The following is a 24999-nucleotide window of genomic DNA, read 5'->3' as shown; positions in this document are numbered from 1 at the left end:
TTTTTTTTTTATATATATATATATATATATATATATATATATATATATATATATATATATATATATATATATATATATATATATTAGTATTGGTATGTAGAGAACATTATGTAAATTGGTATGGATAGAACATGTAGCTTGATATGTGTATAGGGTAATTATGGATTCATTTTGATTTTTGGTTTTCTTGGAAGGTTGTTGCAGTGCAAGACATGTTAGTTATTATTTTATTAGATTTGATTATATTTTTATTAATTTCCTTTTTATATAAAACCATTAGTTTAGCCTATTTAAAAAAATATAAAATATAACATTTAAATGTTTTAATGTGAATAAGGCTTTTAAATAAGCTTTCAAGCCAGACCAAACTTTTAAAAAGGTCAGGTCAAGCCAAAGAAAAAACCTATGATAGGTCGTAGGTCAGACTTAAGCCTAAAAAATTAATCGTAGATCAGACTTAGACCTTTCAAAGTCTGGCCTGACATGGCACATTTCCACCCCTATTTACCAGGAAAGGGTTGAAATTTTAAATTTACCCTTTTGAAATTTCCTCTTAAAACTTAAAGATTTTAACTCCAAATTGATTTTGGTTGTGAAAACAGAAAATAGAGAACGTTATTGGTTGTAAAAACAGAAAACAAGGAACATTCTTGGATAGTAAGAAACACACAATTTAACTTATCTATTTAATTTAATAATCAAAAGAGTGTAAACAAATATAGTTAAGAGGAGAGAAATCACAGACACATTTATCCTGGTTCATTAAATTCGGGTTACGTCCATTTCTCGCAATTTGTGAGATTTTTCACTAAGTGTTCAAACGACAAACATTCTTGATTTTGCCACAACTTTCCCTTTCTGCCGTGAAAAGATTTCAACAGTCTACCTTTCAACATTTTAAAGGATTTTTACACTTTATCTTTTACACATAAAAGAATTTTCTACAAGCTACTCAAATTATCTTAAATACAATAGTCTTGAGTTTATACGATAATGATTTAAAGTGTTTTGTCAAAATCTTAGAAAACTCAAAAGTAATTCCCCCATCCCCAGTTTAGAGATTTCGTCAACGGGGTCATGCTCTTTGTGATATTTGAGTTTGGATTCTTTTGGCAGAGGAATACAATAGAATGATTCTATGAATCAAATGAGAAAATAGAATTGATTCTATGTATTGAGTGAGAGACTTTCGAGTATGATTGTAAGTAAGTGATGAATTGCTTTGCACTTAAAAACTCTGATTTTTCCTTGAATTTGGAGTTCCTTTTATAGGCTTCAATGAGGCTTATGACAACTCATATGACTGTTTGAAAAGGTTCAACTGTCATGTGTCAGCTTATCAATAAGATCAGACTTGAAACAAGAATGTTCTTGACTAAACATTCTTTGTTTTTCTGCTTTTATGAAGACTGTTGATTTGCAACCTTTGTATTATCCATCATTGACAGTATTTCATGGGTCTTTTATCATTTGTGCATATATCTCAGAGATAGGCTTGAAGTATACACTTCAAGATTATTCTTTGATTCATCATGAGTCATAGTTTTTATCCTTTGCATTTTGGAGTGATTTTTTTGTTGATATTAACCCTATATATTCCTTGGAGAATAATGATAACAAGGTTGTGAAATCCATGAGCAATTCCTTCTTCAACATAGGAGATTGTTTGTTCTTGCAATTTCAAAACTGTGGATAACGTTTTTCGTTTTTCCAGACTTATGTCAATAACGTTCTCCATTCTATCTTAGTATTTTTACTTCATTTTCAATGTGATTTGCTTGTAATATTTGACACCTATCTTTGATTGTCACACTCAAAAACACATCTTAAATTAACATAACATTTATAACCATAACTAGTATTCTTAATTAACTTTTATTTGTTTACATCAAAACCTTAATTTGAGATTTTTTTCTTAACAAAGTCAACATACTCAATTTATAAATGTAATATATTTTTAAGTTATTAAATTTAATATATTTATATCAATGCTAAAATAAAATAAAAAATGTAAACACATATTTTTTTATTTCGATCATCTACATGTACATTTTTAAAAATGATTAATTTTAGATTAAATCAATAATTATTTTTTTATACTTAGATCATAACATTTCCAACATTTATTTTTGGTTATAGCTCAATTATTTAATTTTTAATGAATGATTACCTATATATTGACCTCAGTTCTTGAAATACCTCTATCTTGGATAATTTTGTAAAGTTAAGTATACAATATTAATATTAATAAAAATGAAATAAAAATACATTCAACTTTGATGAATGTCATTCGTTTAAAAGAATTTACATATGTTTTAAAGCATGCAAGAATAATTTTTTTAAGTGCAAGCCTATTCTTGGGTTAAATGAGTGTTTTTTTTTTCTTTCTTTTTTTTCTTTCTGAAAGAATATTATACTGGATACATGTTGGCAATTGTTAGAAAGGATTCTAATGATCGGATGTTGTTATGACTTTTATTATCATAGTTAGAAGAACTAAAATACACCACTTATAAAAGATAAATGACTAAAATAAATTAAAATAAAGATAAAGGACCAAAAGTAGTATTAGGTAAAAGATAAATGACCAAAAGTTATATTTAAGTCAAAGAAAAAAGAAAGAAAAATGCCAAAAAATTCTTAAATCATGCAAGTTTTCTTACCCATAGATGAAAATTATATAATGTAGATTTCTTCTACATACTCTTTTTCCTTGCCTTAGAAACCACATCTATAAAAGGCAGTTCACAGACAGCTAAACGACTCTACATACTAATAGTTGTTTAATTCTCTTTATTCATATATTTGTTTCTCTAGCATTTCCATATTTAAAAAAAGCCTACAATATCTCTAAGTCATGAACAATTTTAGGATGTAGATTCTCGTCAGTAACAATAAAATTTGGGTATGTCATACTCTGTACCATTGATTTAACACCCAAATTAGAAGAAGTTTGATTGTTTTAAATAGTGTTCTCTTTCAATATTATATCACTCTAAAAACCAATAATACAAATATATTTATATTGATGGTTCTCTCCTAGTTGACACGTGTTAGCTGAATCAGATAAGCTGGAACCAAAGATCTCATGAATTACATTTTGAGGGTCTTGTGTACCTTGTTCCTCTTATTCCTAAGAAGTCTCTAGAATGGTTTCTGATTCCCCAAAATCATCAGAATCCAAGTCATAAGTTTCTTCACGATTTTTTTTTCAATTTTTTCTTGATTAGAGGGAGATTCTTGAATAACAATAGTTTCTCGTAGTTCAATGTTAGAGATATGATCAATAAAATGAGAGTTAAGAACTCGGTGAGTACTATTACCTGAAATATATTTGATTGTACGTTCAGTTTCAAGATTGACCGAATTAGCATTTTTTTAAGGACATACTTCTTTACCAATTTATTTTACATATCTTCAACGATTAGAATATTTTTGACATTTATCTATTGAATGCTCTACAAACTTACATGATTAAGAAAACAATAGTAATTTTTTATAATCAATGTAAACAAAATATGCATATCATTAACGTTCAACAAAAATAAGATTTCTAAGGTCTTGTATCATGTTCAAATTGACTAAAACTCGGGAAAAATGCCCTAACATTTTTGGAGTTGTTTGCTTCATCGAGAGATAAAGGTGTACCAATGTCTTAAGAGATTGTGAAAATGATCTTTGACCTCTAGTATGTAGAACAAAAAGAATACAACAAAGGGGAGGGAGGGGGAGTTGAATTGTGTTTTTAAAAACTTTTGTGGTTATACTTAAATTAAAGAAGATAATGCACGAGGGTGAAGAACAGAGCGAAGAAAGATACAAAACTTTATCCCGATTCGCCACCAACACGGTAGCTACGTCCAGCTCCTTCAATATGAAAGATTTAATCCAATAAATTATCACTAAAACAGACTTATCCTTGAACACCTTCTAGTCACACTGATTGTATTCAATCTTCTCAACCTTCTAACTTAGTATAGTCAAGTTGTTGAGGAAAACAATTGTTATTGGGCTAGGTTACAGCAAAACGTTTTTAGTTTTATCTAAATGAGCTCTTGCAAATAGTGTTTACAAATTTTTTGCTTCAAAAGTTTTCTTAGCACTAATGTGAAAAAGGATTATATCAAGAGTACAAATGTGTTTATTGCTTGTTGCTTGTATGTTGTGTCTTTCTTCGTTGAGGGAAGTATATTCTTTATAGAGTACAATTTGGGTTTATGGTCATTGTACTGATTGTAAATAATCAGAATGATCCATGAAGTTTCCGATCGTATCTTTGTAGAACTAATTTGACAGAGAGACTTTTCAAAAAAAGGTTGATCTCGTAGTGATTCAGCGTAATTGTCTAAAACAATTTGGAAATAGAGTGTCTTGTGATCTTCAGACAAATAGTTGATTCTAGGATTTGCATAAGAGGATGCATAATTGTTTTGTCTTCAAAGAGTTGCCTTTTTTAAAGCATTAACTTTTTCAGAATATGAAAGTTTAGAGTCAGACGCTTGATATGATTATCAGAAGCAGAGGCAAAACATTGAGGAAGACAAGCTCCTCTTACTCGCATATCATAGTTGCCATAACATGTAGTGACGCCAAATATTCGACTGACTCCAATGGGAAGGTGACGACAACCCTAAAAGGGCTAGAATGTAATTTATTTTTCTTTTTTGCATGCATGTAGTATTAATAAAAGAGTAGAATTCAAAAACAAAAATCTCCTTCTAGTCCTAATTATATCAACATAAAATACCAAAACCAATTACTCCATCTGTCCCAAAATAATTGTTGCATTATATGTATTCACTAATATTAAAAAGACACACTTGTTTTAAGTTTTAACGCAACTGAAAAATGTTGTTAGATTGGGCATCATGTTCCCGAGTTCAAACGTGAGACCTCATAGTTGTCTTTAAGTTTCTGGTAGTAATCATATCATCTCATATTTTATAGATAAAAAATGACACTTTTTAAAGAGGATAAAAATGTCATTTGAGTAATAAATATATCTTAAAATTTATAATTTTTTAATTAAATAAATGAGACCAAGGAATTACAAAAAATTGCTTATAATAAAAACTAGAGGTAGTAATTAACATCACCTTGAAAAATTGAAAGGTCCAAATTTGTAAATTGTTCAATTATTATGAAATGGGGGGAATATGTTAAAAAAATTACTAGTATAACTTTTTCCTGAAGAGAACCTTCTTTTATAATATATATTACGATACAATTCATGTCATCTTTGTAATAAGCAAATAAAAACTGTTATGGTCTAAAAAAAATAAGGTTTTTACTAAATTGGGTAAATTATAATTGTTTTAATAAAAAATCATTCAAAATCTTTTCCGATTCTTATTTATCTATATTTTATTATTTCCATCAAAAAATATTTTATTATTTTAATTGAAATAATAATATCTAAAAATAATGCAACAAAAATTATAACTTAAGTCAATTAGCTAAATATTCAAAACAACATCGAGAAAGACATTTGTATTTATTATTCCATATTTTATATAAATTCTATATTCTAAATTAATATAGAAATGCAATATTATTTATTGTTTCATAAATTGAGAAATAATCATCTCATATTTGGTACAATCACAAAGTCAAATTAAAATCTTCTTATATTTTGATACAACAAATATATAAGATATTTGAGAAAAATTAGTTCAAGTTGCATTTTTAAAAAATGGAGTTGTCCTTAAATATTTCTATGTGGTCTTTCATTATGCATTTGTCAAATTCAACAATGTGTCTCAAATTAATTTATTTTCTCCTTTTATTTTGTTTAAATAAGTTTTGAAACAAATATATATATATATATATATATATATATATATGTATGTATGTATGTATGTATATACCACATCACCAATTCATTGAAAGTTATTACAAACTTGATTTTTTTAATATTTAATTGAAAAATAGAAAATGAAATCAAATTATAATATTTTTTTATTTTATTTTATATTCCTTAAAAAAGTATACATTAGTTGAATATCTTCAATTTAAATTTATTGTCATTATAAAATTTTCACTTTATTTCTTTTCGTTTAAATTAGTTTTTATGAAATTTTGAATAAACAATTAATGAAAATTAAGTATTTCTTGAAAATATTATGAAATTGTGATATATTATTAATGAAATATTTCTATTTATTTTACAATTAATAAAATATAAAATAAAATAAAATAATCTGAATATAATCCATCCATCACACTAGTTGAAAAATAGTTTTAAAAAATATATTTTATTAATAGTGTCCATTGATAAATAATTTCAAAATTAATCAATTTTTTTTATAAAAAAAAAAAAGAAATATTTTGTATAAAAAATTGAATCACTTTACAAATATGAGGTGGTCATGTACATATAAACAAAACTTATTTTTATAAAGATATTCGAGATGTGTTATACACTAAATATAGATACCTCTTTAAGTGATGAGTCGTTTGATTTTTTATATTGCGGGAGTCTAGTCCCTTCCACAAAATTCAACTTCCGTTGGTATTATTTTTATGATCTTAAATATAAACAAAAATTAATTAATTATATTATATTTAACATTATTATTCTTACAATACTTTTTTATTAATTTAAATTTTAACTTTTGGTAATTCATTTATTTTCATGAACAAGTTCCTATAAAAAGGGAAATTTAAATAATACAAATTAATTTTATTTTGAACAAATTAAATGAAATGAGTATTTTTTAAATGGTGTGAGGACATAATTTTTTGAGGAGTGCTAGAAATATTATCTTTCTAACATTTACTTTAATACTCATTCTTTTATTTTTCTTTTATTTTATTGGTGAAATTCATACGAGTTATATATATTATTTTTTTATGGTATCAATTTCTAAAGTATGAGGCCTATATTAATTTTATTTGATAAGAGATCGAGTGTTAAATTGATAATTTTTATTTATTTATACGAGAGATTGGAGGAAGTATAACTTAATTTTGGAAATTTAAAACACTATTGAAACAATATTTTAATACTGGACCGGTTGTCAAATATACGTTACTGAACCTTGCCAGTGCTACCAGCCAGAGAAACCATATTTGCAAATATTTTTAAGATTATATATAAAATTATAAGACAACATATAAACTTCAGCAGAGTGTTCTTCATTCAGAAACAGAGATTTTGTGGGTCCTAAAATATTGAGATTTTCAGAATGAAACAGTGATTTCTTCTTCATAATCTCTTTGACTAGGAGTGACTTTGGTTATTTTTTCCCTTTCACCTTTTAATTGTGACTTCTAAGTGGTTTTTATTTGTTGCTTATGGATTATTACAATTGATGTTTTCTTACTTTGCAGGTTGATGCTGAATCTATTATCATGGGTACGTCTTCAAAACCATTTAAACAATTTTTGACTCATGATTTCTTGTAGTTATTTAATTATTATATTTATTTTTTCATTTTTATTTTTCTCATCACCAACTTTATCGTTTTGTCTATGCTTATAATCTGCATGCATGATGTGACTTGTTTTAATGGTAAAGATCTCTTCAAACCTCATCTCATATCGCATAAATGTTACCTCTTTCATTTATCGATCCTTTGGTAATTATGTTTAATTCACTTCTCATTTTGTTATCACTAAAATCTTTGTATCAGAATCGTTCGATAAAGATCAGACGGTATATTATTTTTATTACATTAAATTTAATTTAAAATATGTTAGGTTATCTTCGTCAAACAATCGAGATCTACGACTCTGTAATACTATAAAATTCAATTTTCCTTCTTGCTCAATCCGAATTGATTGTCGGCCACAATTATTTTTAAACCTAAAAAATTTCTAATTAATATGTTTTTTCTTGTGTATTAGTTAGACATGACAACATAATTCGCATTTGTGAGTATCTCTCCAAATCTACTCGTGATTTTGATGGAAAAATCCGTTTTAATTGAGTGAGTTTAAAATTTTCACTAAATTCAAAGTGACGATGATTACTGAGAAATAGATACCCATTTTGTATTTAAACCGACTCCGCTATTACAATTATTTTATTATCTATATATTAACCTTTTTATTTTATTTAATAAATTATATATATTATAAATTTCAACATCCTCCCTATAGAAAATATTAACTAAATATTATTTTTTTTATTATGATTTTTCTATATTACTTATAAAAAATATGGTTTTTCTACTTTAATTATTAACAATAAGTATTTGAGGATTCTTTGGCTCAACATCCCATTATTTAATACCATAATATTTTTTCATATTTAAATAAATTTAATTTTGAATTATTTTAGCTTTGTAGATACCAATATCCAACAAAAATTCCAAAATTTCATTTAATTTAACTTTTTTTCAAACAATAAAGAAAAATTTATTGATTTAAAAGAGAAAAAAAAACAAAAAGAAAAGAAAAGAGAAAGTGGAAAAAAAAGCATAAAAGGGAACAAAACCAAATCTAAGCTAAACATTTAACACTCTCCCTAATTTGGTTGTTGTATTGTTCAACTTTGAAGTTTATGTTGTTTTAGAGTTTCGAAATTTTTTTAAAAATTAATTTATTTCACTAAAAATATTATTGGGTTGAGTCGCAGACTAGATCTCTCTATTTAAGATGTTTTGCGACACTGTCTAAATTGTGCAAGGTAGACAATCAACCACAAAGTCCCCCATGATAAAATAACTCAGATATACTGTATCAGAGTTCTACTTCATCGAATAAAATCGTTCTAGAATTACATCATCAATATGACAGTCAGATGATTGTCCCTCGTAATATGGTAATAGGACCACTCGAAAGAAAGAGAAGAAGTGAGAAAGAAAGGGGGAGAAACAGATAAAAGCCGCAGATTCAAAGTGTTTTTAGTATGCTTTTCCAACTGAGAAGAACCCTATATTTATAGAGGAAATCTGCAACTGAATCAAAGAAAAGTGTGATATATTAGTGTAGATACACTGAAACACATGCTCCAATCTTGACCACATAAACGTGCACTCCAATATGATGAACGAGTACACAAAGAAACGAGAAAATACCTAGGGTTTGACCAGAGAACCGATGCGCAAAATTGAGGGCAAGGAATTGACCGAATCAGATGTTGAATATTGACTCGATGGAGGGTAATTACATAGTTAATGTATCAATGAGAGATAAAAATGCAATCATTCATTTAATATTGGATAAATAAATAATTTATTCATTTTTCATATACTAAAAAATAATACACCACTTAGCCTAAGTCCAGCCCGACCGAGCAGAGCCAGACAAACGGCAGCAGCGCGTGCACGCGCTTTTGGTGGTCAATTTTGTATGTGTTCTTCCTCCTTCAAAAAATTCGGGTACACCTCAAGTTCCATACATTCACCTTATAAACACTACTAGTATATGTTAACTCTCTTATACGAGACATCCTTATATTTCAATTCACACCAACACTAGCTCTCATTAATAGCATTATTTGATTACACTCGCTTATAAACACTACTAGTAAATCCTTACATCCTTACATCCTTATATTTCAATTCACACCTTATAAACACTACTAGTAACTTTGATTCATAAGATTACACTCGCTTCTTTGAGGTCTTTCATATCAAAGTTGTTACTCAACAATTATTTCACATTATTTACATTATGAATGTTTGAACCAAATATGAGTAAATCGTCTACATAGAGACATATGATAATGCAAATATCATTTTCAGATTTGTAATAAATACATTTGTCACTTTCATTCACTTTAAACTCATTCGATATAATCAAGTTATAAAAATTTTCATGACACTTCTTAGGAGCTTGTTTAAGAGCATACATAGATTTATCCAACTTACAGACCTTGTCTTTTTGTCCATGAATTACAAAACCTTCAAGTTGTTCCATATATGTTTCTTCTTCCAAGTCACCGTTTAAAAAGCTATTTTAGCATCCATCTGGTGTATCACCATGCTATGAATAGTCGCAAGTGATATGAGTATCCTAATGGATGTTATTCTAATGACTGGTGAAAAAGTGTCGAATAAATCTATATTTTCTCTTTGTCTAAAATCTTTGGCTACAAGGTGTGCCTTGTATTTATCAACAGTTCCATCTGTTAATTAGTTTCTTTTTCAAGATCAATTTACAACCTATTAGTTTGCAATCATGATGCAAGTCTACTAAAAAGCTAGGTCTTGTTAGACTCTAGAGAATTCATTTCATCATTTATAGCTTATTTCCATAAATCTACATCCAATGATGAAAAAGCTTCTTTAAGATTTGCAGGATCTTCTTCTAAATTATAGTTGTATATTCGTGTCCATAATTTTTAGCAACTCTTACTCTATTACTTGTTCGAGTTTTTATTTCGCCTTGTTTGTTGCTTTAAGTGTTTCTTGTCACAGGAACGTGACTAGGTTCGCTGCCCCCATTATTTCTTGAATTGAAATGAAATTTATTTTCATAGAAGTCAACATCATTTGACTTTATGATTACTTTTGCATTTAGGTCATAAAACCTATATGTTTTACTGTTTACTGCATATCTAATGAATACACATTCATAGACTCTACTAGCGAGTTTAATTTGATTGGGATCGGGATTTTGACATAAGTGAGTTTAACACACTCATAAGGAGATGTTTTGTTTCTAGATTTAGGAACTCTATTCAAAACATAGCAAACAATCAAAATAATTTCCCCCACTAGTGAGATGCAGCACCATAGTTAAGCATAATAGCAACAATTCGTTCAGTAAGAGTTATATTCTTTCTTTCAGTTTTACCATTCATTTTAGGTGAATATGGTGCAATAGTTTCCTGTATAATTCTTTGTGTTTTATAAAACTCGTTAGCTAAACTAGAATCATATTTTGTTCCTCTATCACTACAAAATCTCTAAATCTTTTTACTAAATTGATTTTCAATTTAAGTTACAAAGATCTTAATCATGTCGAGCGCTTCACTTTTATTTTTCATTAGATATACAAAAGTATAGTCAGAGAAATCGTCAATAAAAATGATGAAATAACGCTTTCCATTTCTAGTTAATGTCTCATCAAGTTCACGTATCAGAGTGTATTAAGTCTAAATGTTCAGATTCTCTAACTATTAATCTATGTGAAGTCTTAGTAATTTTAGCTTTATTGGAAAAATCACATTTTTCAAAATCCTTTAAAGATAACCTTAGAATTAAGTCTAAGTTACTTAAGTTTGAAATCACATGTTTGTTCATATGACAGAGTCCAGCATGTCAAATATTAAATTCACACAACATGTAAGCAGAAGGAAATAATTTATTGATTTCAACATTCAATTAAACTTACCATCAGTGGCGTACCTTTTCCCAACAAAAATACAATTTTTAAAAATGGTGTACAAATATGCCCCTATAGACTGAGTAAACCCTGCCTTATTGAGAAGAAACCCATAAACCAAATTCTTCCTTATTTCTGGAGTGTGCATGACATCCTTCAAAATTAAAGTCTTTTCAGAGGTGAATATTAGTTTCACATCTCCAATACCAACAACATTAGTGGTGTGAGAATATCTCAATAACATTTTCTTATCTTCAACAGTATTGCATGTTTTAAACGTATCACGATCATAACAAACACGGTGTGAGGTACCAGTGTCTACCCATTATCCATTTGATCCACCAACAAGGTTGATCTCAGTTATCATAGCAATGAATTGTTTTTCTGTTAAGTAAGCCATTTTCAGGAGGTGGTTGTTGCCTTATAATTGGGACTTATGAGGATTTCCATTCTTATTGTTGTTTTTTAAGGTGTCATTATGATTATTAAGTTGTTTGCCATTTGGCTTCAAAACTACTCCAATGAATTTCTTCTTCTTGTTATTTGCAACAAGAAGAACTTTATTTTTCTGGTCCTTCTTACGGGATTCCTCCTCAATACTGAGACGGGTTATCAGACTTTCTAAAGAGAATTCTTTTGTTTTATGCTTGAGAGAATTTTTAAGATCTTTCTAAGTAGGGGACAATTCATCAATGATAACAACAATTTGTAAATATTCATTTAAGGACATACCTTTAGAGATAATCTCGTGATCAATTTTCTGAATTTCATGAAAATTTTCTGGATTTCTAAATCAAAATATTGCAGTTTTATGTGCAATATTTTGTTTTGCAATTTATTAATACAATTTTATGTGTAGGATTTTTAATTTATTTTTTTGTGAAGTTTTTATGTACAATTTTTTTGTGTGCAATTTTATTTTATGCAGTTTTTTGTGCGCAATTTTTTACATGAAGTTTTTTTTGTTGTTTCGTGTGTGTAGTTTTTTATTTAGTTTTTCTATTTAAACTAAATAACCAAAATATATTACTATTTAATCTTTTATTATAAATGGACAAAATTGTAATTTGGATAGCACATTATTTTCTTATATTGTGATAGTAGATAGTAGATGGTTTGAACTTTGAAGTATTGTTGGACTGATATTTTTTTTGTTTCAAAAAATGTATATTGTATACGTATAGGGACAGAGAAAAAAAGAGTTAGATTTGAAGATGAAGTGGAGGAACTCGCAGACAGAAGAAGGAGTAGTAGAATTATTGCTTTGGAAGAAAAGAAACGACAAGAAAAAGAGAGGAAGCGACAAGAAAAAGAGAGGAAGCGACGTGAAAAAGAGAGAAAGTTAGCATTAGCATTGGAAAAAAAGAAAAACTCAACTAACCATAATGACAATAAAGACAAAGAAAAAGGCAAGGCAATACTAATTGAAGATGAGGATCACTTGAATGATTTTGATGAGGATGAGAAACATGCTTCAACTAAGAAGAGATTCACCAAAAGAGCATTTTATCAATTCATCTCTTCATTCAAGGTGTTGTGTTTCCACATTTTTTTTCTCTCTATTGTGTTTCTCTTTTTTGATGTATAGCATTTGTTTTAATAAGGAAACAATCACATTTGATTGGTTAAAATTCACAAAGATTCTCCCAAATCATGTGGATCTCATATGAATTTGGTGAATCTCGTGAATTTTATCGATATAAAAAAGTGTATTAGAAAATTTATATCGCTAACATTATTCTTATATAAAATTACATTGTTGACTGTTGTTGCTACGTTGATTCCACTCGAAACCAAATATGCATTATGAAACCAAACATACATGCGCATGTTTTGTATTTCTTGATCAATTTCTGTACCATTTTGAAGGCGTTGCAAGAAGGAAGACATGCTCACAATAATGAAAGTACTTCGATAAATGGTATATGCTTACTATCTATCTCAAGCACATGTAGATTTTGTAGTTGCATTTCACCTCTTGGCTTATTCAATACCATATTTGATATTTATAAAATTCTTGTTTGCACTTGCAGCCTCATCTCAAAATAATGGGCCAGACAAGCACGTCTTGGAAAGTGTCCTTGATTTCTTACAAAGGTGAAAACCACATAACTAATACATTATATATATATATTGTTATTGCAGTTGTATTATTTGAATATCACATTTAATACACTATACTTGACATTGTATGTGACACCTAATACTAATTTATCACTTAGTTTTCAAATTTCTAAAATACCCCACAAAAACAAAAGAACAATATTGATGTTCAAACTTCAAACAACGTTTCCCCTGTTTTTGTGTTAAAAGTAAAATAAATAAATAAAACTCAAAATAGACAAAATATATTCATTCATACACAAAATTGTCACAAAATGTTTATTTATACAAAAATAACTAGATATCATTTTAAATATGCAGGAAAGACTCAGATGACCTGTTTGGAGAGCCAACTAATCCTGATATGGTTTGTTAACCATTAATTAACTGATTCTTATTATTTTATGATTAATTAATTAAACTATGTTTGTGATGAGCCATTCATGCTGGAAAATTAAAGGTTAAAGATTACCATATAATTGTAAAGGAGCCAATGGATTTTGGAACTATGAGAGCTAAAGTTCATGAAGGCATGTATACAACACTTGAACAATTCAAGGTACAAAATTATCCTATGTAAATTTTCTATCCTTCTATAAATTTTAGTTTATCTTGTATCATAGTTTTAAAATTGATATTATTTCATTCTATTAATTTCAATTTCATTGATGTACAGTATGATGTGTTTCTACTATGCTTCAATGCTATAAATGCTTATCCTGATACCTCGAGATATCACAAAGTGGTATGACTAAATAAAATACAAAGTTTCATTAATTAATCCTTCAAATTATTGTTAATTCAGTTTATTTTTTACTAATTAAGCTAAAGAATATTGTGTATATTCATTATAAAATATTAATTCCATATTACTTTTCTAGGCTGAAACTATTGGTTGTCATGCTGTAAAGATTTTTGAGGATCTAAATGCTGACCCTGAAAATTTCAAATTGGAGTTATCCTTCAACAAGAAACGCCAAACTAAAAAGCCACTTGAGAGGAAACCAAGGGTTTCTACTAAAGTTGTTGGTATGAAAATCTGTTCCTCATTTAACCTTTATGCAAGCAATGTTCAATGTTTAACATGGTACATTTAATTATTTCTATTTTTTTAAAATTATTATGTATTAATATTGAATCCTTCTGATATTCATGTCTGTGTCAGCGTTTTATAACTAATGATAAAATTATCACTAACACAAGGTAATCAATTTCAACTATTAATTTGAAATCAGACATTTCGAAATATGTTATCAGTAAATTAATGTTAAATGATTTCTATCTTTAATTTAAGATCAAACGATTGATACATGTAATAGCGTGACACATTTACAACAACTACTAATTGTTTTTTTTTTTTGTCATTTCATTTACAAAGGGAGAAGTAACAATACTAATCTTTCTAAGGTTCCTAAAACAGAAAAGAGGTTCACGTATCAGCTTCCATGTAACAAGTCATTGATTACAGAATTCCAAAATGCAAATAAGCCCAACTTTGAAGTAAGTTATGTTTTTTTTTTCCTTTTCAATAATAAGTGCAAGTTGAATAGCTTATTAGAACAAATTGAATATAGCTAACCACATGAAAAATGTTATCTTTATAAGTATGTCCAAATAATTAGTGAATCCTAGAGATCTAATGTCAAACTAGGTAGAATTTTGTTTTTCTTGAGCAACAAGATAGTTTTGTATGAATATACTTTTGATATTTTTGGAACAGTAAAGAAAGATTCATATATAAATTAAAGTGTATAGGGTATTCAAATCCATATACAATTAAAATTAAAGATGAGAAATTGAGAAAGTGCACAAATTAGAACCATGAGGACCCAAATAATTTCTTTATAAATGAGTCTAAGTTGGATATGTTTATTGCTTTTGCCTACAATTAGTAAGAAATGGTGAATTAGGAAAGGTATCATTGTTCTAAAAATTTCCTTCATTTACATTATTTTTATCAACTTAAATATGGTAGGGTCCATAATTTGGGTTCTATGAAGATTTACTCTATTTGCTAACTAGACACCATATCTATTTTTAAAAGATTTACACACCATTGCTACATCTTACATGTCATCACAATGATAAAGGATCGATGTAGTTTCATATGTTATTAGGAGTTCATAATTTTTATTTATTTAGCCTTATATACAGTTCAAATTTATGATTTGAACCTATAAACATTAATTTATAATGATTGCATTTTCAGTTGAAAATAGATCCTAGTAATTACAAAGAGAGTATACTGCGATTTGTGAAGGATTGTGGACCAATAGCCCAAAAGGTTGCTGCTCAAAAAATAGAAACTTTACAGTCTCTACAACTTCAAAATGGAAACACTTCAACTTCAAATATTGTAAAAAACATTTCAGACTCTCAGCTTACTCCACAACCAACCACACTCAATAGTACTGGTCAGATGCTTCCTCCTACCTTTCCCTTTTTCAATAAGCCATTAACTATTCATCATACTCAAACTCAACAAAAAACAAATGTTATCAGCAATGCTGCTAACAAAGATAAAACAAAGTTCTTTAATGAAAACTATGAGGATTTTGCAGCTGCTTTTTTGTACATGTCTGTTTATGATAATGATGAAAAGGGAAAATATCATGTTGAATCAGAGATCTCTAATGCAGACATGGTTTCCAAACTTGCCAATGTGTTGAACAACATTAAACAACAGAAAATTTATGCTTCAAAACAAAAGATGCCAATTTTTGGAAGTTCTAGCAGCAATGTTCCCATCATTGTCCATCCATCACGTGTGATTTCAGGGCCTCAAACAAAACCATTGGACTTCTCAATGACACAATTCATTTCTCAATCAAGACCAACAAACTCTATGTCCTTTCTTGGTGATCATTCATATTCTAAACAATCTCCAATATTGTGTCACTCAAGGCCAATCAACAACACTACTTCAAACATTAATGTTTCCTCAAGTAAATCTCTTTTGCATTCAGAACCAATGTTTCCTAGAGAAATGGAAGCTTCTCTGCTTTGTTTAGGAACTCCATATCAACCTGGGGACTTTCAAGCTATAATGAGTTCACAAGAATTTAACAAAAGCTATAATCAAAATCAGGTAACTCGTTTACACTTAGATATAACTGCTTAATTTACTTTCATTGATGACTTTCCTAACTTATAAATGTAATGTAGGTAATAAGCAAGATGAATCCTCTAGAATTACTTTCTCTACAAGGACCAAGCTCATCAAAAACTCTTGAAGTGGACTTAAGAAGGGAAATGAATTACAATGGAGGAGGTGATGCTCTTGTTACCAAACACAAAAAGGATAATTCACAACTTTCAGATGATGATGATCGACAACCTATCTTAACTCTTAAACTTTTTTGAGAAAATGAACAAGCTAAAAGTCTTGTGGTTTTATTGAACTATTCATGTTACTTTAAAGTTTGGAACTATTCATGTTAGTTTATTCCCTTAGAGTGGACAAACTTAAGATATTTCTAGTTTGAAAGCATTTATGTTTGTGTGGTCAAATTCTTCTAAAATTTTCTTTTGAATTTGGTCAAAAGGTGTCTATATATCTTATGTGGTTTAATAGGACAAATAGTGGATCTCCTAATTATTATTTTTATCTTATGTCCTATTTTCCTATATGTAAATAACATTTAGAGATAAAGGGTTTTTACTTCACACACCTGAAGGGTAAGGGAGTACCAATAAGATTTATTGCTTAGTATATGTAGCCCATCATCTGAATAGGGTTGCAATAACAAAGTTCCTAACGATTTGGGCCATTGTACCCTCTCATGAGATTATTGTACTTGTTGTATATTGGTCAGATCTAAGACCTAAGACAATATGATATTACTTATTCGCTTAAAAACACAATTTAAATTAAAAAATTTAGGGAAAACAGATTTAATATAAAAATATATATACAAAAATAGTACTCCATCTTATTTATAAGAGACATTTTTGTAGAAAAAAATAAAAATTAATTTTAAATATTTGATAAGTCTTTGAGTTTTTCTCATTTTTGTTTCCGTGAAAAAAAAATTATTTAAAACCTTGTAAGTTCAATTTAATTTTAAAATCATCTATGTTATTAGTTGATGTTAAAAAATTTATGAAAACAGAGAAATGACCAACAGATTGACGTGGCACAAAAGTAAATTAAATAATTAAAAAAATTAAATTGATTTAAAAATAAATAAAGAAAAATTAAAGGTGTTATTTTTATTCCCTCCATATAAAATTTGAAATAAGTTTGGAGATGATGGTTCTCTCATCGTTTCTCTTACCGGATCACCAAAATTGAATCACCATTATCGCATTACTAATAAAAAATTGACAACTATAATGAGTCTACAAACAAAAACAAAAAATTATACTTTAAACTTAGTAAATGTAAATTATAACTACAAAGAATAAACATAAAAGTAATAGATTTAAGAAAAACTACTCACATCTCAATAAAGACATCTCCAAAATCTTTGTTTAGGATTTTTATCCGTGTTAGAGATGAATATATGTATTGTTTTTCTACAACCACATTCAGGCAATTGAAAACAAGTTGAGTTTGTTGTAGACGAAGATAACATCATGATTGAACAAAGAAGATGAAGATTCGAATATGATGGTGATGCGATGATGGTGATTCGAAAATAGTGATGCCATGTTAGTGAAAGAAGGAGAAAACTTTAATCCCCAAACCTATTTTTAATTTTGAGTGGAAGGACTAAAACATAACACGACTTTCTTTCATTTTTTTTTCTTCTTTTTTTATCAATTTAATATTTTTAATTTATTCATTTGGCACGTCACTCAATTGTTTTTCACATAAACTTTTTTTTTAATAACAACTAATGACATTGACGACAATGAGAAATATGCGAACTTACAGAGACAAATGAAATATTTAAACTAAAAAATAAATAATAAAAATATTTTTTTAAAATAAATTAACATAAATTACTTGAGAAGAATCCGGTACCCATTTTGTGTTAAGTTATTAACACACCAAGAACTAAATTAAACTATATAAGCATATGCTGTACCAAGAAAATGATTTTTCTAATCGATTTAACATGTGGATTAAATCAAAAACTAAAAGATCCATAGATGCTATGGGTTGTTGTTTGTAGGTTTTTTTTATAATATCTTCTATGTTCATGTGTTGTAATGTTTAGTACTTCAATCTTTTGTAAAACTATTCACTATTTCGTACCTTTTGAATTTTAAATTTTTATTATTGATATGATTAATTAAATTCTAAATCATTTTACACACTGTGAATGAGATTATAAATTATTACCAAACTTTAGGTTTAAAAATTGTATACTCATACGGACGCACGGGTTTTTAACTAATTAATTTATATAAGCAGCTTTACCAATTAAATGATTTTTCTAATAGATTTAACTCGAGCACATCGAATTTTAAATTAGATAAAATGTATACACAACAAATCAAAGGGGTAGTGGTCCAGCATAAGAATGACATCAACCTTCAACAAATAGAATTAAATATATTAACATTCTGACAGTAAAACATAAAGAAGAGGAGTTAGGGCAAATTCCTCTTCAGATTTAATCATTTATCGTATATTAATATTAAAAATTATAATAATATGGTAAAAATTGAAAGATATTGTTCAATTGTACGTACTTGCATCTCGAACTCCTCAATAAACTGTGCTTAGTTTTAACTTTTAAATTAGTTCAGTTATACATACGCAATTGTACTTGCCTAAATAATAAAACTCATATTCCACTAGTAATTGGAATTTGGAACTGTACTTGCTTAAATAATTAAACTCATATTCCGCTAGTAATTGGAAGTATTACTCGAAGAAAAAGGACTATTTAAAAACCCAAAAATAATATTATATACAGAGAGATAGGTGGAGATCATTTGACTCTATGATAAATCTGAAATATATTCTTCTATTTAAAAATTCAATATAAATACTATTAATAAGCATATAAAATTTAATATAAATCCTAAATAATAAACATATAAAATTCTATACAAATTTAAAATTCGTAATTATGTAATTTGGTTATCAATATTTATTTATATTTTTTAAAAAGTTATTATACATTAATCTAAAATTATTTAATGAAATATAAATAATTTTAAAATTTTATAAATTGATTTACTTTATATTTTTTTATTTGACGATTGAATAAATAAAATTTATTATTTATATTAATTTATTAAATAGAATAATTTATTAAATTTACTTTGAAAATCAATTAATTATCACTAGATTTTATATATATATATATATATATATATATATATATATCACGTCTAGTCGAGAATAGATTAAATTGAGTAAAGAATAAGTCAAAAATCGATGGTCTAAGCTACCCTTGCCTATATCCTATTATAGACATTTTTTACGTTTAAGTCTTTTAATATGACAATTAAATTAAATAAAAATTTATTTTATATTAATATTTTTAAATAAATAATAAAATATATATTTAAATAGATTAACGAGTGAATAAAATAATTAAATGAAATATTCTTTTAGATTTAAAATAACATTTTAAATAATTTAATTTCAATTGACATCAATTTTTTTTTTATTTTCTTTGATAATAGATTCAAACATATCAAAAATAATTTAAAGTAACATAATTAAATTATTATTTTATTTTAAATATAAGTTAATAAATGTTTTATCTTTATAAATATATTATATTTCATTTTAAATCATCTAAAAATTTTATTCCTCAAATATTTTTTGTCAATAATTTTAATTTCTACTTTTAAACAATTTATATGTATCGTTTTAACATACAACGAATCAAATATGATTTTAAAATTTTTAATGCTATAAAATTTATATGTAATTTATCTCAAAAATTTATATTTAATTCAATTTTAGAGACTTCAATTTTATAAAATGTAAAATTGTTCTTAAATTATCTAAAGTCAATTAAAATATTTTTGTTCATCAACTATTTTGAGAAACCTTTTTTTTTTTGAATTAAAAATTCACAATATTTTTATCAACAGAAGACAATTCAAAGAAATAATTTAATATTTAATAAATTAAAAATATAAGTCAACAATTTTAATATCGAAGTATGGTCTAGTCTTTTAATTTGAATCGATTGCATCTATGCAAATATTGGGGAAACAAATAGACGATAATTTGGGAGAGAAAAAAATAAAAAATAAAAAATAAAAAAATAGTCACGAATGTCAACAAAGTAGAAGAACGTTGTAGCTTCAAGTTCCAACCTCTGTCGTGAGAGACAAGAGTTAAGGGTTAGTTTCTGAAGCCACTTGCATTTGCATTTGCATTTGCACTTCCATTCAATATTTAATTTCAACTCCCAACCACACTCAAAACTCTAAGATTAACTAGTATTGTCAGTTATTTACCCTATAAACAAATTCTCTTTTTCTTTTCATAAGGAAAAAGACAATCACACCAAACTTCATGTTAAATTTTCTTTAATTACTTAAACAAGAGTTCAATGTGAAATGCTTATAATTAAAAATAAATTAAACAACAATAAATCAAAGTGAGTATTATGAAATAGTCTTGTTAAAAATACCAACATATTTGTTTGCTTTTGTTTGTGTTTTGGAATAAAGTGACCGACACAACACTATGCTGCAATGAATGTATAATAGTCTTTCTTAGGCATTCATGAATAACCTTCCACACCTTATTATGCTATGCTGTGTTGTGTCCCATCTATAACAACTATCATTTGCATTTTTCTGCCCATGCATGTAAAAGTAACTACTTTTATTTTTTGGCTATAATATACTACTATAATGAAATATACAATAACGGGTCCACATTACCATTATGTAAATTGTAAAGTACCCCCCTCAATCAATCAGCATTTTCAAAATTAATTCAAAATAAGAGACAAAGTAATAGTTTTATAAAATTATTCCTATTATTATTAATAGAAAGCAAATGATATTAACTAGACGAAATAATTTTTTTTTAAAATCATTTATATTGATTTGAAAGTTGAAAGTGTTATACATTTTAAAACAATTTTATTTTATAAATTGATCACTAATAATAAAACGGGAGAATTAGTGTTTTTACAAATACATTTATAAAATATTACTATATTATTACAAATATAAATACAGATCACTAGTAATTTTTTTACATATGTATGAAATAAAATTACACAACAACATACCAAAAGAAAAAAAATTACACTACACCGCTATGTTATATTTCTTTCTAAAATATATCTACAAATTGAGAGATATGATTAGATTCACATGTAATGCAGTTTTTTTTTTTTTTTTTTTGTGTTAACTAGTCAATTTACAAAACGTTTAAATAAAACATTTAATTTTTAAGAGAAAGAAACTTTGGTTATTTAGAGTTGAATTACTTGGTAACAGAATCTCATGTGTGAAAAGTCATGTGATCGTATGAGTAACTAGCATAAACTTGGTGATATAACTTAAATCCTACATTTGTACATACATCTATTTCAAGTCAATTATATGCAAGAAAAATTGGACCTGATCTTGTGTGATTTAAGCATCCATAATGGTGCTAGCTATAAATAAGTGCTTAAGTGAACCCGTACAAATTTTATGTGCATAAATCATTCATCTGTTTATATTTTTTATTGTTAGCACTTCTTTGTTATTAGTTTAGTGACTAACACTTACACAATTATATGAGGATGGGTATGGTGAGTTCGAACCAACATCTAATAGTGCTACAATGAGGTACTTTAAATATTAGTACTTAATAACAAGAAATTACTCAAACACAATACATCCAAAAAAAATTTAAATATATCTCTCACTTATAATTATTACACATCACATTACATAGAAAAAAAGTTGAGGGTAGAAACCTTTCTCCCTAATAGCTTCCCTCATTAATCACTCCCCAATGAGTTACCTAACTAGAAGTGATGCTTAACCACCCATGAGAGAAGCTCTTTGACATCTTATCTAATACTCACTCACTCTATCTTTTAAGAGTTTAGTAGACATACACTAACATTCTAGAATAGTTTCACATTGTCATTTTGTTCACTCTAAAAATGTACTCTCTATTATTTTGTCTAACTTATCACTAAATATTTATTGTAAGGAAGAATACATAAATTAAAATTATAAATAATTACTATTATAAAAAATTATTAAAATTTAATAACTATTATATGTTCACAAATGTTACTCCATTGTGTTTCTTTTATGAAAAGGAAATTGGATTTAAGAAAACGTGCATCACACCAAGCTAGAGAAAAGAGAAAACCATCAATAATGAAGATTATAATTGAATTTACATGTAATATAGGATATCAATGGAAAATTTCAGAACATAGTGAACCTGAATTCAAATTTCTACCAAAAAAAACATAAACATTTAATACTAGACACAAAAAATGATACAGGGAACAAAATAAACATTTTGATCTGCCTACAAAATTTATGAGATACAAATCACCAACACAAGCCTAGGAGAAGAAAAAAACAAGCCTAGGAGAATTTAGACCTTTTAGACTAATAATGGTGAACTATACCATTATCATATATATAATATGTTTGTTAGGGGAAATAATATATTAAAATGGCGCTAGCAATATGTACAAGGATGAAATGAATAAGAAGAAAATGATATAAAATAGAAAAAGGGAGCTCCCTTCAGTCCAAGCAAAGACAAGAGAAAGATGAAATTCAGCTCCTGCATCATCCACACATTCACAATAGCATATCATTATGTTTTATTTCTATTGTGTTTGAATGAATGAGTCAGCAGCTAATTCAAAACTTTTTCCTATCCATGAGTGGACTGAAGGAAGCTCTCTTAAACCATTTCTTATAAAAAATATTTATAACATAATCAATTCAATCTTACCAAAAATTTAAACTCCATTTGATTGCATTGAAAAAGGAATACTAAAAGACAAGAAGTTGTTAGAATAATAATATTTTATCAAATCTAAAATCAAACAAGATTGAGATAAATTTACCTGATCCTTCTATTGAGAATAAGCCTTCAAATCCTTCCCAAAATTTTGATGAATAAAAGATAATTACAATTATGCTGTAAAATCCTTAATATGCCAAACACTACCAAAAGGAAATCAATATATTTTGACCAAAATCAAACAAATCTTGCAAGAACCCTAACCCTAGGTCTTACAAGGTTTTTGAAAACATTTTTCTAACATAAAAAATGTAATTTTTTCTAGCCCTTCAATATCATGCATAATTCATGAAATCAAAATTGTAATTTGACACTGAAAAGCATAAAATCTCAAAGGGTCAAATAAGAAAAATATTATGCAATTAACAAGAATCAAAATAAATAAATAAATAAAAATTATATCTTCAACTTACTTCTTCACCATTCTCATAAATCTAAGGTCTTCAAAGCCAACCTAAACTCCAAAAGCTTCAACCAAAAGAACATAACAAAAGAAACAATACAACATGGAAAAGGGTATATATAAATAAAATTATCAATCAGAATACAGGAGTTTTTTTTCTTTTTTTTTTTTAGTTAAAAAACAAAACAGTAACAAAAAAAAAAAGGAAAAAGTTAACAATAGTCAAAAGCAGAAATCACGGAAGAGAAATTATGTGAAAGATCATTTTCCAACAAAAATAAAAATAAAAAAAAATGGAAGGAAGGAAGAGTATAGTTAATTAATATCTTCATGAGAATCAGAGAAGAGATAAGAAAACGATTGAAGATCTGATATCCAAACAAATCTGGCAAATGAAAGGCACTATTTCCAAAAGAATCTAAAAAAGAAGATATAGAAAAATGAAATGAAACCCTAGTGAATTTATTTAAGAGCAGAGAAGTACTGTTGATAAAGAGAGAAAGAAATAGGAGAGTGAAGATAAAAGGGTATCTGTACTGTGTATTTGTAGTAGTAGCAGTGAAGTGATCATATGACAATACAGTGTTTGTGCACAAATATCAATACTCCTTTTTATAGTGTGTTACTGTAGTTTCCTGAATGTGGTTGCTATTTTTTATAGCTAGTAGAAAAAAGTAGTTTGAGCTCACTAATTTAACTGGCGGAGAAAATCATGAACCATCAGGGTACTTGCAATTGTATTCTTTCTATATTGCTGTCACACCAACATGCTATTGCTATTGCTATTGCTTCCTATTTCCACTATCATTCTCACCACTCATTATTACTCTCACTTTTACCTTTATATTCATATATCACCTTACAATCTATCGTCTTTTATCTTTACGTTTTTCTTGCTTAAAACTTTCATCAAGCACTCAATTTATATTAGAATGATTTTTAATGCGTTTTAAAGTGTGGCAATATATTATAAACATTTGTTTTAGGTGAATTACGAAAATAATTTTTTTATTATATTTTATTTAGTTTTAGTCTTTAAACAAAATTTTAGTTTAAAATATGGTGAAATGTCATTTTTTTTTAAGTCACGTCACACTGTTTATAATAATAAATTTTAAGTATAATTGTTGTACTACGAAATCTTGAGGCATGTTGTTGTTTAAATAAGTTTAAAAAATAATATTTCAACAAGTTTTGAACTAAAATTCTGTTTGAGAGACAATGAAACTACTTTCGTGATTCAACTAAAATAGATAAACTAAAACTGCAATTAAGTCTATTATAAACAAAC

At 27.1% G+C, this 24999-nt stretch overlaps 1 protein-coding gene and 1 long non-coding RNA gene across 5 annotated transcripts; one reads left to right on the top strand and one right to left on the bottom strand.

Moving 5' to 3' along the window:
- Positions 1 to 12466: 12466 nt before the first annotated feature.
- On the top strand, positions 12467 to 16985 carry LOC105852161 (uncharacterized). 4 transcript variants are annotated; one of them, XM_012715857.3, is made up of 10 exons: positions 12467 to 12808; positions 13147 to 13198; positions 13311 to 13374; positions 13702 to 13747; positions 13841 to 13939; positions 14057 to 14125; positions 14262 to 14409; positions 14759 to 14880; positions 15590 to 16468; positions 16546 to 16985. In XM_012715857.3, exons 4-10 carry the CDS (start codon positions 13745 to 13747, stop codon positions 16741 to 16743), a joined length of 1518 nt encoding a protein of 505 aa, XP_012571311.3. In that variant the 5' UTR covers positions 12467 to 12808; positions 13147 to 13198; positions 13311 to 13374; positions 13702 to 13744; the 3' UTR covers positions 16744 to 16985. The 4 variants fall into 4 exon arrangements, with proteins under 4 accessions (XP_012571311.3, XP_073224543.1, XP_027190329.2 ...); XM_073368442.1 differs by lacking the exon at positions 12467 to 12808 and having other exon boundaries at positions 12823 to 13198; positions 15590 to 15794; positions 16020 to 16468; XM_027334528.2 differs by lacking the exon at positions 12467 to 12808 and having other exon boundaries at positions 12823 to 13198; positions 14801 to 14880.
- Positions 16986 to 22143: 5158 nt separating this feature from the next.
- LOC105852156 (uncharacterized) lies at positions 22144 to 24560 on the bottom strand. The gene is made up of 2 exons (XR_001143918.3): positions 23719 to 24560; positions 22144 to 23381 (listed from the first exon to the last, which is right to left on the bottom strand). It is a non-coding gene; the product is annotated as an uncharacterized lncRNA (long non-coding RNA).
- Positions 24561 to 24999: the final 439 nt, after the last annotated feature.

The sequence above is a fragment of the Cicer arietinum genome, chromosome 5 (assembly GCF_000331145.2).
Source record: "Cicer arietinum cultivar CDC Frontier isolate Library 1 chromosome 5, Cicar.CDCFrontier_v2.0, whole genome shotgun sequence".
Lineage (NCBI taxonomy): Eukaryota > Viridiplantae > Streptophyta > Magnoliopsida > Fabales > Fabaceae > Cicer > Cicer arietinum.
Note: the sequence above shows the minus strand (reverse complement) of the source record. Positions and strands in the feature narration are given on the sequence as shown.